A 21,487-nucleotide genomic window follows, 5' to 3' on the forward strand; every position below is an offset into this window, starting at 1 on the left:
TTTATATAGAAAGTATTGGAGAATCGCAAAATTGCATTAAAATAGTAATTCAACCAATGGCGTAGAATTTGGTAAGGGTAAACCTTTCACTTTCCCCTGTCGTATGCTTTTGGTAGTAGACAGAAACGTTTATTTAATAAAATTTAGGACAATTTATAGTACCTCCACTTTCTGCCAAGTATGAAAAGAATATGTCAAATAGTTTTAAAGTACCTGGGTAGAAATACTTTTTAAATTTTTAAATAAAATACCCTGTAACTCAGTATGGAGTATGTTTTATTAAATTTATTTGGGTTAAATTTTAATATTTTGAGCTAAGGAATCTACAGTTAAAATATTTTCAATTATTAACGAAACACTTTGTATAATAAATCTAAATAGTGCTATTTAGTATATATTCTGGAGGTATTAAAAAAACTAATTACAAGGCGCCATCTTCAAAGTGCTCTAGCTCCGTTTGGAAGCATTTTGGAACTTTGCACTTTAGCACTTTGGAAGACTAGGTGAATTGGGTTAAGTTGTCTTAAAATTATCTTAGAAATCTCCAATCTTCGTTTGTTAGGAGAGTTTCTGGACACCCTGTATAATATTCAGCAAACGAAAAAATATAAAGAATACCTATTAATTTAACTTTAAAAGGACGTACTCTAACAAAGCAAACGAAATAAATTGTCTGGGATTAACTCTAGATTGCACCCTAAACTGGAAAAGACAGAAAATTTAGAAAATTTAGAAGAAAAAATGGATTTTATTTTTTATTAACTATTAATTGTACCAACATCTTATGTTCTTTTTCTTTATATATTGTAATTTAACTGTGGAATATTGTAATGAAATATAATAAAAACGCAACTACGTCAGTGAGCTATACTACCGAGTAACGTAATTTTCAATAAAAATTTAACTTTTATAGATCATATTTTCTTCTACATTATTACTTATATGCCATTTAATTTATTTGTATTATAAAATGTCCTTAAATTTTTTTGTATTAATTATTGCCATCTAGTCAATTAATATCTAATAACTTAATTAATTACTCTTCTAGATTAAAAGTTGTGATACTGAAACTTTGAACGCTGAGTATTTTGGAAGATAATTTGCTCTCAAAATATTTCTTGTTTAGAACATTTACGCTGTGTTGGTCTGTTGGTATTAAAATATGATTATTCATTTTAGATTATTGCAGAACATAATAAACAAAAGGAATATTACAAGGAAACCGTTAGGCAAGAGGTAAACGTAGAAATGGAAAAACTAAAAAAGGAAATCAATATTTTAAAAAGTTGTCGCGATAAAGAATTACAGCAGCTTTATTCTAGGTAAGTTATATATAAAAAAAATTATTTAAAAAATCGTTTATAAAAGTTTCAAAATTAAAACGTTCTGTGATGTAGCCCGATAGGGTTTTTATATTATGATACCTTTTATAAAGGATTTTCTAAATAAAAAATTTTGTGATTGATAGTATGCAACCAACTACAGCAAATTTATTTTCATTGTGGATTTGTATATGAAAGTGAAATTCATTTACCATTTGTAATTATTATTATGTAATTATTCAATCTCCAGAGATTACACAAAAATGTACTGATCATTATTCTATAAACAACGTAAGTTATAAGGTGAATTTTTTGAATTAAATTAAATTTTAATTTGACTTTTAAATGAAATTTACTTGACCATAAAAATGTTACAAAAGGGAGCAAAATAATATACTTTGATATTAATATTAAATATTGTTAAAATTAAAGACAGTCAAGATTTCCTTTCACGCAAAAATAGTCTATGTATCTGTTGATACGTATTTCGCTTTAATAAAGCTCATCAGAACAGTTATTCATAGGCTTTCTCAACGTGAAAATTAATCTTTTCCTGTCTTTGTGAAGCAACGATAAAATGGCTTCGAAACGGACGCAATAGCGACATCTGATATTAAATCCGTAAAATAGTTTCGAAACACAATTCAGATAACTGCCTTAATCTGAACCTTCTATAAATGCAAGGTATAACAGACGCTGATAAAGATGTTAATAGAGACATGGGGAATCTAAAATTTGCATTCCACGACATGTCTCCTCAGCTAAGCAGAAATCGTTAGCGAATTGGTTTCTTGTACTCATACAGAGTAGATCCGAATAAAAATAAAATTAAAGACAGTCAAGGTTTCCTTTCACGCAAAAATAGTCTATGTATCTGTTGATACGTATTTCGCTTTAATAAAGCTCATCAGAACTGACTGTCTTTAATTTTATTTTTATTCGGATCTACTCTGTATGAGTACAAGAAACCAATTCGCTAACGATTTCTGCTTAGCTGAGGAGACATGTCGTGGAAGGCAAATTTTAGATTCCCCATGTCTCTATTAACATCTTTATCAGAGTCTGTTATACCTTGCATTTATAGAAGGTTCAGATTAAGGCAGTTATCTGAATTGTGTTTCGAAACTATTTTACGGATTTAATATCAGATGTCGCTATTGCGTCCGTTTCGAAGCCATTTTATCGTTGCTTCACAAAGACAGGAAAATATTAATTTTCACGTTGAGAAAGCCTATGAATAACTGTTCTGATGAGCTTTATTAAAGCCAAATACGTATCAACAGATACATAGACTATTTTTGCGTGAAAGGAAATCTTGACTGTCTTTAATTTTATTTTTATTCGGATCTACTCTGTATGAGTACAAGAAACCAATTCGCTAACGATTTCTGCTTAGCTGAGGAGACATGTCGTGGAATGCAAATTTTAGATTCCCCATGTCTCTATTAACATCTTTATCAGCGTCTGTTATACGTTGCATTTATAGAAGGTTCAGATTAAGGCAGTTATCTGAATTGTGTTTCGAAACTATTTTACGGATTTAATATCAGATGTCGCTATTGCGTCCGTTTCGAAGCCATTTTATCGTTGCTTCACAAAGACAGGAAAAGATTAATTTTCACGTTGAGAAAGCCTATGAATAACTGTTCTGATGAGCTTTATTAAAGCGAAATACGTATCAACAGATACATAGACCATTTTTGCGTGAAAGGAAATCTTGACTGTCTTTAATTTTATTTTTATTCGGATCTACTCTGTATGAGTACAAGAAACCAATTCGCTAACGATTTCTGCTTAGCTGAGGAGACATGTCGTGGAATGCAAATTTTAGATTCCCCATGTCTCTATTAACATCTTTATCAGCGTCTGTTATACCTTGCATTTATAGAAGGTTCAGATTAAGGCAGTTATCTGAATTGTGTTTCGAAACTATTTTACGGATTTAATATCAGATGTCGCTATTGCGTCCGTTTCGAAGCCATTTTATCGTTGCTTCACAAAGACAGGAAAAGATTAATTTTCACGTTGAGAAAGCCTATGAATAACTGTTCTGATGAGCTTTATTAAAGCGAAATACGTATCAACAGATACATAGACCATTTTTGCGTGAAAGGAAATCTTGACTGTCTTTAATTTTATTTTTATTCGGATCTACTCTGTATGAGTACAAGAAACCAATTCGCTAACGATTTCTGCTTAGCTGAGGAGACATGTCGTGGAATGCAAATTTTAGATTCCCCATGTCTCTATTAACATCTTTATTAGCGTCTGTTATACCTTGCATTTATAGAAGGTTCAGATTAAGGCAGTTATCTGAATTGTGTTTCGAAACTATTTTACGGATTAAATATTGTATTTAAAATATTTTTAAGACTTTTTAGACTCCTTCGCATAAAAATATATACAGTGCTAGTCAAAAGTCTCCTGCCACTCTCGTGTCTTTTGAACGGTTATAATATTATAATGGTGAAATTAAGAGGGCGGAAATAAAACTTTTCAACTCACACACACACACACACACACACACACACACACACACACACACATACATGAGTTCATCCCAACCCCTAGGAACATGAGTGTACCACTGCCATTCAGTGGGACCCCCATGTCCGAAGATCAGACCGGTCTCGTTCCAAAAGAGCAATTAATTTTGGCTCGGTACCTATCTGATCCCAAGGTTTTTCCTCCACCCCTCCTCTACGTCTGACATAGGCAGAGGAGGCTATGAACTATTAAGTCGGGCGATTTTGGGAAAAGAAAACACCCTCCGTTTAACACCCTCCGTTTTTCTTGACTTGTGGTTAGGCCACCTGACAGTAGGGGTAGCTTAATGTAGCTTTTCTCCCTATTTACTTTACTGAATTTAATGTTGAGTTGACTTTGGGCTCTGTGTCCCGAAAAATGTGTGTCCAATCAGGGGGTCGGCGGCATATCTGACGGCCCCCTGTTTGGAAGTTGTGTGCTCGGTCAAACAGTCGCCAATTTGGCAAAACAAGTTTTGGTCTCCTTGCCAACTGATTGATCGTTGGGTCTGGCCATCGAGCCCGTGTATGTCGCACACGGCCTCGGTGCTCAGGTTCCGCGATTGCTTAAGGCAGTGTTGTCCTGATGGGCTGTTATCTGAAGGGTCTTTTTGCCTGAGGGTTATGCCTGAAGTACCTTTGCCAGAAAGGCTTTAAGTAGTGTGGATCAGAGTCCATTGATTTATTGACTTTATTGTTGGTAAGGTTTTTGGGATAAAATAATAATAGAAGGAAGGAGGAAGTAAGGGTGAAATGTGCATTCCCAAGTGTAAAGAGCTCTCACACATTCCGTGTATATGTTTTTGGCTTTTTGTTTTTTAATAGTTTTAACTGGTTATTGAACTTAAAATACCTTAACTAAATAAAAATAAAAATAAAATAAAGAGTGGGTTAGAAAGTATGGGGGTGGTTATTTTTTTGGTGAGCTAGGCGCTCATTTTTTGTTTTTTTTTTTTTAATTTTTTTGTGCTTTTAAGCGTTTTTTGAGCCAAATCTGTTAAAAGCTGTTATTTGGAGCTTTTTATGTAGACATCCTTATTTTGCGTTCAATCAGGGTTACCTCTGTATCCAGCCAGCCGTTGTTTAGGCCGTCTATGTACAGTCCTAAAATTTGGGTCGCAGTTAGTCAACTCTCTTAGCAAACGATTCGGATAGTTTTTGAAATTTTTAAAAAGTACATTATGCATGTTCATCCATCATGTTCAGGACTCTCTTTTACTGCGAATCCCTATATACTTATCTTAAAGGTACGTACGTAGGAATTTTAAGAACCTCCCTAATCATGAAATCATTTGGATTTCTATTATTTATTATACATTTTGAATTTCTTGTTCTTCCTGTTTGTTTTACATGCATGTCCTTATGCCGCTAATGCATATGTGATGGATGGCAGAATGATGGCGTTTGCCACTCTTATTTTTGTTTTGAAACTCAGTTTACTTTTCCTCCCTATTAGCGACGAGAGCTGACTTTTAAGGATCTTTGCCTTATATACCGCTTGATTTATGTGGTGAGTAAAGGTAAGACGTCTATCTAACGTTACGTCGAGATATTTGGCGTTGTTCGTCCATTCGACCGGAGTATTGAAGATAGATAATTCCCTGTTTGGGCGTCCTTCACGTCTTTTGTACATGACAGCCTGTGTTTGGTCCGGGTTGACGGCAATTTTCCACTTAACACACCAAGATTGCAGACGGTATAGTGCCGTTTGCAAGTATTTAGTGGCCAGATCAGGGTTGCTACTGCTAGCAGCTATAGCAGTGTCCTCAGCGTACACACTGAGCATCGTTCGTTGATCACTGGGGGTGTCTAAAGTGTATATGGTGTACAGAGAAGGCGACAGCACGGCCCCCTGTGATACTCCTGTCTCTATGGTTCCGACTTCGGACAGGGTGGGCCCTATTCGAACTCTGAACCTTCTGTTGGCAAGATACGAGAAGAGAAGACATATCATCGCTTTACTGTACCCCAGTTCGTTCATTTTATACACATTTTATACAGCAGTCCGTCATGCCAAACTCTGTCAATGGCTTTACTGACATCTAAGAAGGCGGCTGCTGTATATTTTCTTTCAATATACCCTTTCGTGATGAACTCTGTCAGTCTTAGCACTTGCAGTTCGCAAGAGTGATTGCTCCTGAATCCGAACTGTGCTTCTGGAATCGTTCCTATTGCTTCGGATTCCTCTCTTAGTCTGGCTAAGACAACTTGTTCTGAATTTTGCTTATTGATGGTAATAAACTGATGGGTCATTAGTGATCTAGTAGTGAAATAACAAAAATAAATACAACAGAGACAGTAAGTTACTTTAATCATAACAGTTTTTACTATTATCAAATATTATTTCGGATTATAATTATTTAACCTACAAAAGCTAGGACAGGTATACCAAACCTGTTCCACTACAAAGTACGAACTACAAAGGTTGTTTGCCAGAACCGTACTCCAATTACAAATGATTATTAAAAATGAATAGTTTTATTCAATCTGAAATTCCTACAACTAATAATACACCAAACAGCTCCTCATCAAATCAATTTAATGGATCACCTACATATTCTTCCGTAACCAATCAAACACCACAATCCAATATATTTCCATCAAGAATACAAGCAATTATTTTTGATTCAATTAAAAATACCAAACTAGATGATTACTTGTCCGCTCTGAGTCATCTGATATAACCAACCCAGATCATCTTCTGTTCAAAATTATCAAATAATAGAGTATGTATATATTTAGCAAACCAAAAAGTAGCTGAGGATTTTATAAACAAAAATGAAAAAATTCAAATAAACCAAGAACTCTTACAAGCTCGTAGACTAATTAGCCCCAGTCAGCGATTAGTATTGTCCAATGTCTGTCCCCCAATCCCACACTCAGTCCTAATATCTGCATTAAAATCACATGGATTAAATTTTCTGTCACCTATAACATTCCTGAGAATATGCACATCAACACCACAATTCCAGCATATTTTGAGTTTCAGACGCCAAACATACATATCTCCACCAAAAATGCCAGCCCTTACCTGATTTTTTTCTTATCACACACGAGGAAACGATATACAGGATTTACCTATCATTAGATAACCAAGCTTGCCAGACATGTAAGCAAACCAACCACTTAACAAAACATTGCCCAATGTCTACCGTGACTACAACAGATAATTCAACATCAAATAATTCAGTTCCAAATATGGAACCAATTAAAAATACAACTAATCTATCAACTCAAAAAACCCAGACAAACACTAAAAAACAAGAACCAAAAGAAGAAAGCACACAACAAGCAACCTAACCACAAACTACCCAATAAGAAAAACCACACATGCAGCCAACCAAAGAAGATTCAAAAACAACAAATGGCCCAAAAATAGATCTAAAAAATAAGACAACGCATACAAACACAAGCAAAGCACAAAATAGACGCACAATCTCCCAAATCTCTCTACCAGCTTCTACATCTAAAGAGGAACCTATTTTTATTACACCCAAAAATAAAGGGAAGAAAGTAAAATCAGATCAAAATGTCAAACCACAAAAAACAATAGAAGAAATACTAAGACACTGTAAAACTTTATTTGAGAACCCAAACTCCAACTACCCTATAATTTACGAACAGTTATTAGACTTTTTTGAAAACTGTGAGAACTCACCAGACCCGTTAAGTATCACCAAAATGTATATAGAAGAAACAGCGAGGTCACAGATCTATTAACTAATATATACCCTTACCTGAAGGACCGAAAAATTAAAGTCAAATGTATTCGAATAAAAAATAAAATATTAAAGCAAATCAACTCAGACCTTCAAACAGACTTAGAAAGCGACGCATCTACAGAAACTTAACATATCATTTTCAACTCTCTAATTCAGTGGAACATAAATGGGTATTGTACCCATGTAGAAATGTTAAAATTATTAATACTAAACATAAACCTAGTTTGATATGTTTACAACAAACCAACTTCAAAAACAACAAAGCTCATGACTTACAGAATTTCAATTGTTTCTTTAGAAATCGAGAAAATGCGAAAATTGCAAGCGGAGGAGTAGCAATCTACATAAAAGATAGCTTTGATGTTAAACCAATAAAACTCACAACAACTATCAGCAATTGGAATTAGGGTCACAGACACAATTTCATTTTCAATTTGCAATATTTACATTCCCCCCAATAAAGAACCCGATTCAAAAGATATTTCAAACCTATTAAATCATCTACCTGCTCCACGGATAATAATTGGAGATTTTAATGCACATAATCCGTTATGGAGTTCAGCAAAACTAACATCTCTAGGTCGAAAAATGGAAAAAATAATAGAAGAAGTCAACTTAAATATCCTTAACGACAGACAACATACGCGCTTTGATATAAGAACAGGTGAAGGCTCTAGTTTAGATCTATGTATTTGCGAACCATCAATTATACATACTCTTACGTGGGATGCGTTACCAGATCTATATGATAGTGATCACTACCCTATCATAATAAGCAATGAACTAGAATCAACTACCTCGCAACATTTAAAATGGAACTTAACGCGCAAATTGGACAGAATTTCAAAATTACGTTGAACACAATCTGCAAAACCTAAATCACAATGTGGATATAGATAAAACGATATACTCTCTGACAAACGTAATCACAAAATCAGCAAATAAGTACGTTGAAATAATTAAGTACGATCACAAATATCAGTCGGTACCTTGGTGGAATCATGACTGCAAAGAAGCATTAAAACAATCGAAACAAGCTTTTAATAAATTCAAACGACATAAAACTCAAGAAAATTCTATAGAATTTAAAAAAAATAAGGGCAGTCGCTAGGTATAGCATTAATAAAAACCAAACGTGACTCTTGGACAGAATATGTCACCACAATACATAGTTCAACTCCTATAGCAACTATATGGAAAAAAGTCAACAAAATGTCTAGATCCAAACCCCATAAATCGATCAACTTTCTAACTCAAAATAACACTATTTATAAGAGCCCTGAAGAAATATCCAATATACTAGCATCTACTACTTAAAAATTTAGGTCCTCAATCTAAAGAACTTCTAATCAAAATCTACAATATAATCTTATCCAGAAACGTGTTTCCTAAATCATGGAAAAAAACCTCAGTTTGGAAATACTCAATCATTAAGACACTTAGGAACTGGTTAATAAGGGGTAACATATTAAAATACATTTTAACTTTTCTTGAAAACAGACAATTTCAAGTCCGAGTTGACAGAACATATTTTCAAACAAAAATTCAATAAAATGGTATACCACAAGGATTAAACTTAAGCACAACTTTATTCTTAGTAGCAATAAATTCGATATTAACAAATTAAAAACCCCGTCAAAGCTGGATAATCCGCTGACGACCTAGTTATTTTCTGTAGAGGAAAAAACATAGCAACGATTCACACTCACATTCAAAAAGCGTTAACACACATTGAGAAATGGTCAGCTAAAAGTGGACTTCAGTTTAACACTTCAAAAACGAAAGTAATCTGTTTCTCAAAGAGAATTCAAATCCAAACAAAAGAATTATATCTACACGAACAAAAACTAGATTATGTAGAAGAAATCCGATTCTTGGGTATGACGTTTGATAAAAAATTAACTTGGAAGACACATATTCAACAGCTGAAAAAATCCTGTCTACCTGGTATAAATTTACTACGATCACTTGCCTTTAAAAACTGGGTTGCCGATTATTTAAGTTTAATACTTATTTACAAATCCATAATTCGATCAAAACTTGACTATGGAGCCATCGTCTATAACTCCTCCAAAAAAAACACATTTAAAGTCACTGGATATTATCCAAAATAGATTGGTTAGGTTAGATAAGGTAGATAGATTAGTCAGGTTAGGTAGATTAATTAGGTGCTCACTACACAAGTTTCATTCAAGGCTCTATTAAGAAAGTGGAGAACTTCCTCTTTCTTTCAGAAGACAGTAACTAAGCCTAACATATGCAGCAGCAGTGTCATCAAACCGAAATAATCCAGTACTGCATAACGTTTTTGCTGATCGATTTACAAATAAATTTTAACAAACACATCAAATTTATCATCCTTTTTACTTTCGTATACGATTATACTTATCCAAATTAAATTTTCAATTTCCAAAAACTTATGATACCTCTTCAATCCACAACCCTGCACCATGGACAATATCTATTCCTGCTATCGACATCAGTCTAACAAACCTAAGAAAATCAGAGATATCATCAACCGTCATTAAACAAAAGTTTCATACACTATTAAACAGATATGGCAATACCCACAACGTATACACCAATGCGTCAAAAAATGAAGAAAGAGTTGGAGCAGCAATTTATTCGGAAGACTCCTCACTTAGTTTTAAATTGTCGTCAATTACAGCCATCTTTTCGGCTTATTCGCAATTCTAAAAGTACTATCGTTAATACAAAAACAAAAACAAAGAAAGATCTATAATAATCACAGATTCTTTAAGTTCATTATCTTCACTGACTCAATTGTACTGTGACAACCCTCTTCTACTTCTTATAAAAAAAGAACTTAAAAACATGTCAAATCAGAACATCCAAGTTTACTTTTTATGGGTGCTTTCTCATGTCGGAATTGACGGTAACGAAGTTGTAGATAAACTGGCTAAGAACGCACCAACTAACCCGATGTCCGAAGAAAGTAACATATTGGTACAAAACGATTTAAAACCATACTTAAAACAAAAAATAATTCAAAAATGGCAACAAGCTTGGAACAAAACTCCATCAAGGCTATAAGAAGTCAACAAACATCCACATCTTTGGAAACCAAAAATAAAAGACAGAAGAGAGCAACTGATACTTACCCGTCTCCATATTGGCCATACTCGACTTACTCATGACTATTATCATGATTATTACAGCGCAAAAATAAACCAATGTGTGAAGTGTGCAACAGTGTTCTAACGGTAAAATATTTTTTAATACAGTGTCCAAAATATAACAGTATAACAGTGAACGACTCAAATATAGCATACCCAACTCCCTAAGAGATGCGCTAGAAGAAAATACAGATACCCAAAGAATATTTTCTTATCTTAAAGACTGTCAACTTCTTCAAAAGATCTAAAACATACATTGTAATACATATACATACTATTGTTATTATTGTAAACTAATTTGTATACACTAATTGTATCAACTGTGACATTAATCTAAATACGCTAATGACCCTGCGTGGTTGATGCGTTATTAAAAAAAAAAAAGATTATAATTCAATTTACTTTAAACGAACAAGTTTTTGGACAATCTGTATATAGATAAAACTTTTCATTTTAATTTCATATTATTTAACTAAATATTGTAAAACTGTGCGTCAAAGAAAACAAGAAGAAAGAAGTAAAGGAGAGACCCAAGGATTTATTATGTAAAGAAGCACACTCCAAGGATATGCTTCTTTCTAAGGGAGACTTTTATACTCGTAAATAGTGTTATTTTGAGTTAAAAAGTCGATTGATTTATGGGGTTTGGATCTAGATATTTTGTTGATTAGTTTCCATATAGTTATTATAGGAGTTGAACTATGTATTGTGGTGACATATTCTCTGCAAGAGTCACGTTTGGCTTTTTTTAATGGTATACCTAGCGAATGCTCAAATTTCTTTTAATTCTATAGAGTTTTCTTGAGTTTTGTGTCGTTTGAATTTATTAAAAGCTTTTTTTATTTAAACAAATATACCCGCATCAACCACTAAAGGTAATTAGCGGGGGGACATACACAAACAGTGAGATACATATTGTTACATAAAAAAAATATTTTCTTTTACAATCTGGTATATAATTTAGTCATTTTAAGATAAGTTAATACAGACTGTAAGTTTGACGTTAGTTAACTTTATAAATTGTCACTAAGGGCACACGCGATTCTTTCGTTCTAGTACACTCGACAATTATATGTTTCACTGAAAACTGAGTGTTGCACTTGCTACACATCGGAGCAGCCTTCTGGTTGAAGATATGCTTGTGGGTAAGAAAAGTATGTCCCATTCGGAGTCGGTTGATGACGCTTGGACTTTTCTATTACTTGGTAAGATGAATTTGGTTCCTACTTGACTTAGACATTCTTTGAGTTTGTTGACAGTGTGATCCTAAGTAGTTTGCCATGCTCTGTACATATGGGCTTTGATATTTACTGTGTGATTAGTCCAAGGCATTTGATTTATGATAGCAATACTTTGGTCGGTTATTTAATTGCTTGCCAGAGAGTCCACTTCCTCATTACCACTTATTTCCATATGAGAAGGTACCCAGATGAAGGAAATATCTTTTTGCTGAGTCTGTAGATAAGATAACTCTTCTTTGATCCTGAAAAGTATGGCGTGAGTTGTATATAACTGTTTTATTCCCAGTAATGCGCTCATTAAATCGGTGATGATAACAAATCTGCTTTCATTGATAGAACCACATTTTTTCATGGTCCGGTGAATTGCCGTAAGTTTTCCGGTATATATACAACAATTTGTTGGGATTCGTATGGTAGACTTGACGTTTTCGTAGATGGAGGCTGCAGCATGTCCTTCATCATATTTGAAAGCATCAGTGAAGATTTGATGGGTTGTTGGTTATTTAGATATTACATTTGTATAAGCTTGCTGTATAAGGAAAGGATGTGTGGAATGTTTCGGGACTTCTTTTAGAAAGGAGAAAAATTTATATGAATCGGCATAGTAAGACTGAACTGTTCTAAATTAAGACCAATACGTTTTATTCGCTCAGGAAATGGTAGTTTTTTTATTGCAATGTTTCTGTAAAGATCGAACGATATATTTGTTCTGCAAAGTACTGTTGAGTAGGTTATGTTGCTGTTGTTTGCTGACATTCTGACAACGTAATTTAGTGATAGGAGTTGCCTTCGTCGTTTATTAGCCAGAGCTTGTAAGCTACTTACAGGACTAGTTCTTGTGGCACCTAAAACTAATCTTAAGCACATATTTTGAATGTAGTCAAGATTTTTTAAAGATGTTTTGTTAACAGTATCGTAGCATAAACAGCCGTAGTCTAGTTTACTTCGTATCAGTGATCTGTGTAGAGTAAGTAAGGTTCTTGTAGTTCTTGTATCTGCCCTCCAAGAGGTATTTAACAGCATTATTAGTAGATTAATTCTGGATTGGCAAGAACGCTGCAGATTGGTTATGTGGCTTTTCTAGTTTAAGTTACGTATAAAAGAAAATCCTAAGAAATTTATTTCTTCTGCGTGTTTCAGGACAACTCCATTTAGTGTTAATTGAATATTAGGATAATTTTTTCTTTTGCTAAAAATTAAATAATGTGTCTTTTTACTAGAGAATATAAAATCCGTGTTTGGCAACCAGCTTTCAATTGTGTGTAAGGTAGTTTGCAGTATATGTGTTCCCAGAGTTACATTGTTTGTTTTTAGATAAATGACTAAGTCATCTGCATATAGGCTAGTAAATACAGTTATACTCGTTTTCATCGTTCTTGGCGTGTGCCTGAAATAAGCTACTACGAAATTTTTAATATTCGTCTCTCTCTGATACACAGATGCGTAATTCAATTGTGCGAGTCACGTTCGTCATGGTAAAGTGCAATGAGAAGGGAATGAAGAGACCACTCACTTCTCCCAGTATTGTAACAATAACACCGATGCGTTTGGCCGATACGGTGTCGGTGATAAGTTCGGCCTCTTTACGAATACAGATAGCTGGCAGTGACGTGTTTTTTTTTAACATGTTACCCTGATCTGTGCAGGTTTGAAGTAGCTGATGAAATAGTTTTTATAAGTAAACAGTTTTTAATTAATTAATAGTTTGAGCTCTTACTGTGTGGAATTCCATTATATAAAATAATACTCTCGACACCTTAAAAATTCCAGTTTATTATAAATTAACTCTCTCTCTCTTCCGATAACCATTGCAATAATGACTTGTGGCATTGTTCTTAAATGAACTGGCTAATAGGTTTATAATTGTAGCAATTACCATTGATATTTTATGTTGTTTTAGTCGATTTTAGTCAGTTATTGTTGGAATTTGTTCCGAACAGTTTTACTTATTATTTTTTGTTGTGAATAACTAATTGTTTTATTTAATAAAAAAATGACGGGAAAAACGATAACAGGAGAAATGCGACAATGTGTAGTTCATTTATTGGAGTATTTTAAAAAAGAAAAAGAAAACAACGGACCTTTGCTTTCGTTATCATCGGTACATGAACGAGTAGCGAACGCTTTGAAAATTAGTCTTCGCACAGTGACAAGAATAAAGAGTGAATACAAGACAGGGGTAGCTCTTACTACACCAGGAGAGTCACGTAATGTACAAAAAAAAAAGACTAATGATGTCAGCGATTCTATAAAAGGAGAGATTAGAAATGGACTGTATGGCATGAAAGCAAAAGGAGAGCACGTTACAATTAAAGTTCTAAATACACAATTAAGAAACAAGCATCTCTATGACGGTTCTGATACAAGTTTGTGGCGGCTTATGAAAAATTGTGGGTTTTCATACAAACTAGAAATTTTTAAGTCCAAGCCCACTTCAGTTCGTTTTTTTAGATGAAACATGGATATTCCTAAAAGGGGCATATAAACGTACTTGGCAAGATGACTGTGTGAAAAGCATCAGAAAAGGACACAAAAATACAGGTAAACGCTTTGTTGTTTTACATGCCGGAAGTAGGCAAGGATTTGTTAAAGATGCTGGATTACTGTTTTCTACGAAATCGAAGAGTGCAGACTATCATGATTCTATGGATAAAGAGTCTTTTAAAAAGTGGGTCTCCGAAAAGCTGATACCAATGTTGGAGGAACCATCTCTAATTATTATGGATAATGTCTCATACCATAGCTCTTTAATAGAAAAGTTACCGAATGCCAGTTGGAAAAAATCGGACTTACAAGAATGGTTACGAGCGAAAAAAATAATTTTTGACGACGATTCGGGCAAGACAGAGCTATTGAGTATTTGTCGCCAGAATAAACCACAAAATACCAGGTACGTTATAGACGAGCTACTCCAAGAACATGGGCATCAGGTTTTGAGATTGCCTCCATATCACTGTCAATATAATCCGATTGAGTTGGTCTGGGGCATTTCTAAACAATACTATGATCGTCATATTGGAGAACATGGACGTGGAGATGAAACAGTGAAAAAAGTTTGGGGCGATGCATTAGCTGAGGCAACACCTGCAGTGTGGGCAAGTTGTGTTAACCATACTGAAAAATTAATTCAGGACGACTGGGCAAAAATGGTCACATATGATGAAAATGAAGGTAGGATTATCATCGATTTGGCGGAAGATTCCAATGATGAAGACAGTTTCAATGAAGACGCTGACTGATTAGCTAATTAATCAAGGTCAGTACGTTGTAACAGTTCAGAATTCGCTACAGTGCTTAAAACTTAAAAAATCTGTATCATTTTTTAACCCCTTAATCGGCAAAATAGAAATCGGGGGTTTAACTTTCTGAAAATTTTGGTTTCGGGGTAATTTTGGTAAGCGAAATACGAATGAAAAGTCAATTTCTCGATATCTTTATTGAGTTAGCCACAAAGTGAAAAAGAAGAATGCCGCCCATATGGCCGGTGTATCGTTCTACAGGGAAAAATGAACTAGTGCTTTTTTGTTGCTTATAAAAACATTTAAATTTTTATTGATATAAACTTGGTAAAAAAATTAATAGATAATAACTAATAAATGAAATACACATTAACGACGAACGTGGTAGTCTTTCCAACAATTTTTGGCACCGGAATAATATAAATGCAGTTGACATTTCGGGCAAAAAGTGTGTGTCTCCGATTTATTGCAGTATTTGCAGGACTTTTTACGGCCTGGAATCCATTCAGGAACATGATCTACTCCATCGTACCGTACGTCTTCAACAGGATGCGCCGCCTTTGTACCAGCATTAGTACTATTAGTAGGAAGCGGTGAGTTTGAAGGTCGACCAATGGGTCTTTTCTGAACAGAAGAGCACAGACCTTGAGCAATTTTCACACGAAATTGGATTAGTCTCATATTTTTTTCTTGTGAAGCTTCTTCTTCTTTTCTGAAATCTGTTTTCTTGGCATTGTCATTATATGATCTGCGATACAAAATGAACGCATTTGTGACAGCCATATCCAGAAGATGGTAAAAGATGCGTGTCATTGCATCCATTGTTTTAATGAGCAGTCCACTTCGTCCCATATGAGAGTCCATGAGGTCAACTCCACCCATATGCGAATTGTACTCACGAATTATTTGGGGGTAGTCAACATTAATGTATTCTTTCTTTTTTTTTTGTCGTAACGAGTCGTTTTTGCTATCTGTTTCTCTGAATTAGATTTCCGAAACGGTTTGACTCCAACGTAAGTTGAACAAAGTTTTACGTTCTTGGTGTCTTTCCAGAGGACAGTGGTAAGATCTACACCATATGCACAACCCATATACTCCACTGCATAACCTCGTTCCGCGTCTTTGATTTCTCTATCTGTATCAAGCGAAAGTTTACAATTGGGAATTCGATTTGCACGTATTGTCCCCAACCCAAAAATTCCACGAGCTCGTAAATAAACTAGAAGAGGCAAGGATGTGTAAAAATTGTCACAGTATACAATATGGTTTTTGAAATTTGGAATTGTTTGTGACAACCGAATAACAACGTTGCTGGTAGCTCCGAGGTCTGGTGTTCCTGGCACGATGATGTTATCTCCAGCACCATTATATATCTCAAATTGGTACGAATATCCTGTGGTATCGCACAGTACAAACAACTTAATTCCCCATTTATGGGGTTTGTTCGGCATGTACTGGCGTAAATGGTGCGCCATTTTTGTCGAACACATTTTGCTCGTCAACACATAACCGCGCATTCTTTGGAACCGAATTGACGCGTGCATTTAAAATATTAACAACTTTCCTGATTCTAAAAAGCGAATCATATCCAGGTTGTCCTTTTTGGATACGTTCTGCTTCAAGCAAAACAAACATATTTTTTTATCCGCTCAAATTTCTTCAGTGGCATACACTAAGGAATTTACCTAAATCCAAATTCTCCTCAGTGTGACTCCATATTGGGATAACGAAAAATGGACATGTACAATAGAATTCCGACGTATTGTCGAATGTGCACTGCATCAATGTTGAATTGTGTGTTTATGTCTTTCAAACGTGCGTTCCGATTGGTTTCACAAACAACCAGGTCGATCAGTTCATCCGTTAAAAATAATAAAAATACTCCATTGGTGTCTTCAGCTTTTTTACGGTATAGGGCAATGTAGTGTTTCCTCGAAATGCGACTTCATTGACATGCAATTGCATTGACTTTTTTCGCCATACAATTTTCGTAAACTCAGCTGCATTTTTGTCGATCGCATCCAAGCCTGAAAACAGAAAGAGAAAAAATTAGTATTGCATTATGACTTTCCGTGTTTTATTAGCATACCTGTGCCAGTAAAGCCACCCGCTGATGGTACTATTTGCGGTCCCGTAGCTTCTACAGTTGGTAACGGGGATCTGGGTCTTTTCTTTGGTTTGAACTTAGTGGTTGTTGCTAGTTGTGTGGAAGTTGATGCAATTGGTTCTTTTGATATTAACGGTATGGGAGATACTGAAACGTCTATTTGAGTATCCGGATCAGTTGTCTGATGGTGTTGTAGTTTCTGGTGTTATAAGTTCCGGAAAAGTTAATGTTGCTATTTCAGAAGTAGATATATTTACATGTGGTTCTGAAACACCCACTAAACATTCACTAACATTAGTGAGATTACTTAGTTCCAACGAAAGGTTCATGGAGAGATTCAAATCAATGATATTTTCACGTAAACAAGGAGCAATCATCTCATCGTTCTCGGTTGTGAGCACATCCGCCTTGTAGTCATAATCCGGATCGGCTATGCTATCATCATCATATTCGTAAACTGATTAGAGTTCAAGATCTCGTCGATTTGTTCATCGGTTAATGTGGAAAGATCGTATTTTGTTCTTTTTTCCGCTTTTGTCAGCTCGTGATACCTTTTCGCATCATACTTTCTTCGTGTTTGAGATCTATTCTTTTCCATGGTCTAAGATAGAAAGAAAAAAATGTATAAATAATACAAATATGTAGTTTTATTCAAATACGCTAAGGAATTATTTTTACCGTACACCGACAAGCCGGCCAAAAGGCGGGTATCACTCAACACTCAAAAAGTAGCACTAATTTTGCATTTCTCATCAAACACGCTAGCAAACTATCAAACAAATACTATAAGTAAAGTACCAAAAAAAATATAAAATCAATTAGAGACAACTAGAACTATTTTATTTTACGGTTCGATTCCACGTTTTCCAGAGCAATAATTTGTATGTACGATTCACTTGCTTGTTTCTACGTAACTGGCTATATCTCTCAAGTAACTGAACCTACAACTTTTAAACCGTTACCGTTGGTCGACTCTATTCTTACCCAAAAGCGGTGTAGTCGATGTGAGAGCAAATAAATTTTACATTTTAAAATAATTCGGTTATTTTAATGCCGGCCTTATGGCGGGATTACCGATTAAAGGGTTAATTAAAGTGGGTTAAATAATTAACACTTTTTTGGGTGTATTTCAAAATCCTTTTAAAATGTACTTTTCGTTATATCCTGTCCTATTGTACTGCAAGCTAGAAAAATACTTCTTCGCAATTTATACGTATATTCCGTTATTAGAAATTTATTGAAAAATAATTTATAATTTTCTTTTATAACTATTATTTCGTTTGACATGCTACATTTTGCTCCGCCACTGGAGGAGGTAAACGAATCGAGCTTAGACAAGGAAAGAAGATGAAACAGCTTATTGCAAGTGTTTTTACACGCACACGCCAAGAACGATGAAAACGATTATAGTTTTATATGATGTATAATACTATTTATTGCAATTAGAAAGGGAGTAGGACTTAGAGTAGATCTTGTGGAGTGCCGTTTTGAAGTACTCGTTTGGAAGATGTAAATCCATTGGTTCCAACTCGAAAAGTTCGTGTTTCTAGAAAACTTTTAATAAAGGTCAAGATATGCCCTTGAACATCCCATTCTTGAAGTGTTTTTAGTACAAGATGTCTCCATGTTGTGTCAAACGCTTTTCTTATGGCAAAAAATACGGCCATAAGTTTTTGGTTATGCAGAAAGGATTCATGTATACTTGATTCAAGTGTTATTAGATTGTATGTTGTAGATTTACCCGTACAAAATCCACTTTGCCTGATACTTATTAGGTTATTGTTTTCAAGGTGCCATTTAAGACGATAATTAAGGATCTAAAAAAAAAAATTTATTTCAAAATTTTTAGTAAAAGGTATAAATAAAACACCCAAACGGGCTATAACACGAATACAGAACGTTTTCAGAATGTAAATTCCATCATCAGTGTAACCTGAAAGTAATTAACCACTTTAATTAAAAAGAACGTAAGGTTTAAAATGTTGACTAAGGTTATGCAAAATCTGGTTAATATTTCCAAAGTGCACATGCTATGAGCCACTAAAATATATGGGTAAAAACCCTTTAAATGATATAAATTTACAAATATGTTACATTATATACTATTAAAAATTAAGATGTCTAAGTTACCGTTGGAATTGGTAACATGGCAACGTATGGCTCTACATCGGTTACTTGGTCCTGAGACAAAGTGTCTTCGAGGACCTGTTGATAACAACTGATAAAAATGACAATATTGACATGTTAGGACAGATGTCGGAACAAATCAGTCAGTGCAACTTACGGTAGTTGTCTAAAATGACAGAAGCCAGCATTATTTAAAATTGAATAAATTATAATTGTAATAATATAACAATATCAAACATCAATGTTGTAGTCTGTAATGTGAATTTGTCCTATATTTATGTTGACAAACATTGAAAGATTTTGTTTTATAAATTAATTTAGATAAACTGGAGTATATGAAATTTTGTAGGTATCAATAGGCAACCAACTATACATGTCTCTTTAAATTTAGTTGTTCTTAAGTAAATATTATAGCAACAGGTCCTGTATGTTATAAAACATTTGGGACCTAGGAAATAGTGAATAAAACATATGTAGGAAGATGGTTCTATAAAATTTATTGTTTAGGAGTGATATGGTAAATGATATGTTAGAATTTACTGTTAAGATGAAATTTGAATATGAAAAGAATGTTTTCGTAATGTAATGTTCATGTATTGCTTAACTTACAACTTAAGCATGGAAGGCCATCTATGTCAAAAAACAACATTTGGTACTTGATAAATGTAATGGTTACTGGTTCGGTTTGAAGGGTAAAGATGGTAAGTTATTTTGTGTGTTGGCCAATATGCAATATAAACAGAAAATTGATGGCTGATAGGTGGTTTGGTATTGTATTGTTCAAACATTGCTCAAGTTATAACTTAAGAAAAAGAAAAAGGCCCTACATGTTAAAAGGAACATTTGGTACCCGAGGAATATCAAAAGGATGAGTTACAAGTTTGAGTTTGAGGTAGGTATATGAAGTTATTAGGCTTTTGGTGTGTATTGTAACAATGTGTAAAAACTGCAAGAGTAGTTGGGTTTTAAGGTGGCTCTGTTAAATTTACTAAAGCTATGTGATGTTTTAATATTATTAATAAAGGAGAAAAGACTCTACAAGAGGCTGAAGTCTCCAGAGATCTGGAACCAAACCTTGAGGGAAAGTGAATAAGTAAAATAAAGTGTAGTGAAAACGGTATGAAAATGTGATATGTGGTTAAGTAGATAAAGATGTATGGTAATGATAAAATTTTGAAGGGGAAGTGGAATAATCAGCTCTGAATTTAGTTTGTAGAAAAGGAGCATGGAGAATATTGGGTGTGAGGTCAGACTTGGCGCTTAGATTCCTAGGAAGAAGTGAGGAAAGCGGGGGAGTTGGATATATTGAAAAAGTTTGATAGGACTAAGGAGGATTAATAGGTGATGGAAAAAGAACGAAAAATCTAATACTAATGAAGAAGTAAAGTAAGAATGTGGGTTATGAGAATATTTGACGATGGAGCGGAAGGAAGGCTCGATTAAATGAGATGGCGATTAACACAATTTGTACTTCTCTGTTTTTCTTTAATAATTTCTAGGTCTTTATATAAGTCTAGTTTGAGAAATTTTTTTGAGGGATAGTATAAATAAGTGAAACGTCTTCTGGGATATTGAGGGTGTGGTTATGTTCTTTAGATGTTGAGAGAAAGTGGAAGTGTTTTCTCTTTTTTGTGTGCTCTAGAGAGCGTGAAGACAATGATCTACATGTTCTTCCTATGTAGGTGGCATCACAATCAGAACATTTGAGTCTATAAACACCACTACGGTTCATATAATTGATGGGGTCTTTGGAATTGGATATATACTGACCCAAGTTATTGGGTACTTTAAAAGAAACATGGACATTTTCAACTGAACGTTTGATTAGATTTCGAATATCTCCAGAAAGACTCTCATGATGGTATGGAAGTGAAATATAATTGGGTTTGGTGGTAGGGTCTCTGGGGAACGCAGTCTCCTGCAGGTTCTTAAGACGTCTTCTATGGATGAGTTTATTGACGATGTTGTGATCATAACCGTTGTTTGTTTGATAAAGTTGAGTTCTTTTTTGTAGTTTGAGTGGAAAAGTGGAATGGTCTCCAGGCGATGGATGTAGCTATGAAAAGT

At 34.4% G+C, this 21,487-nt stretch overlaps 1 protein-coding gene across 3 annotated transcripts in view; it reads left to right on the forward strand.

The window, feature by feature from the left end:
* The window catches only part of dila (centrosomal protein dilatory), a 421,620-nt gene that overhangs the window by 365,225 nt on the left and 34,908 nt on the right, over positions 1–21,487 (forward strand). For all 3 annotated transcript variants that reach the window (XM_072523241.1, XM_072523242.1, XM_072523243.1), the window contains one exon: positions 1,180–1,322. In XM_072523241.1, the coding sequence (XP_072379342.1) occupies positions 1,180–1,322 (143 nt within the window). The remainder of the gene's footprint in view (positions 1–1,179; positions 1,323–21,487) is intronic.

Source organism: Diabrotica undecimpunctata, chromosome 2 (genome assembly GCF_040954645.1).
Source record: "Diabrotica undecimpunctata isolate CICGRU chromosome 2, icDiaUnde3, whole genome shotgun sequence".
NCBI classification, from domain to species: Eukaryota; Metazoa; Arthropoda; class Insecta; order Coleoptera; family Chrysomelidae; genus Diabrotica; species Diabrotica undecimpunctata.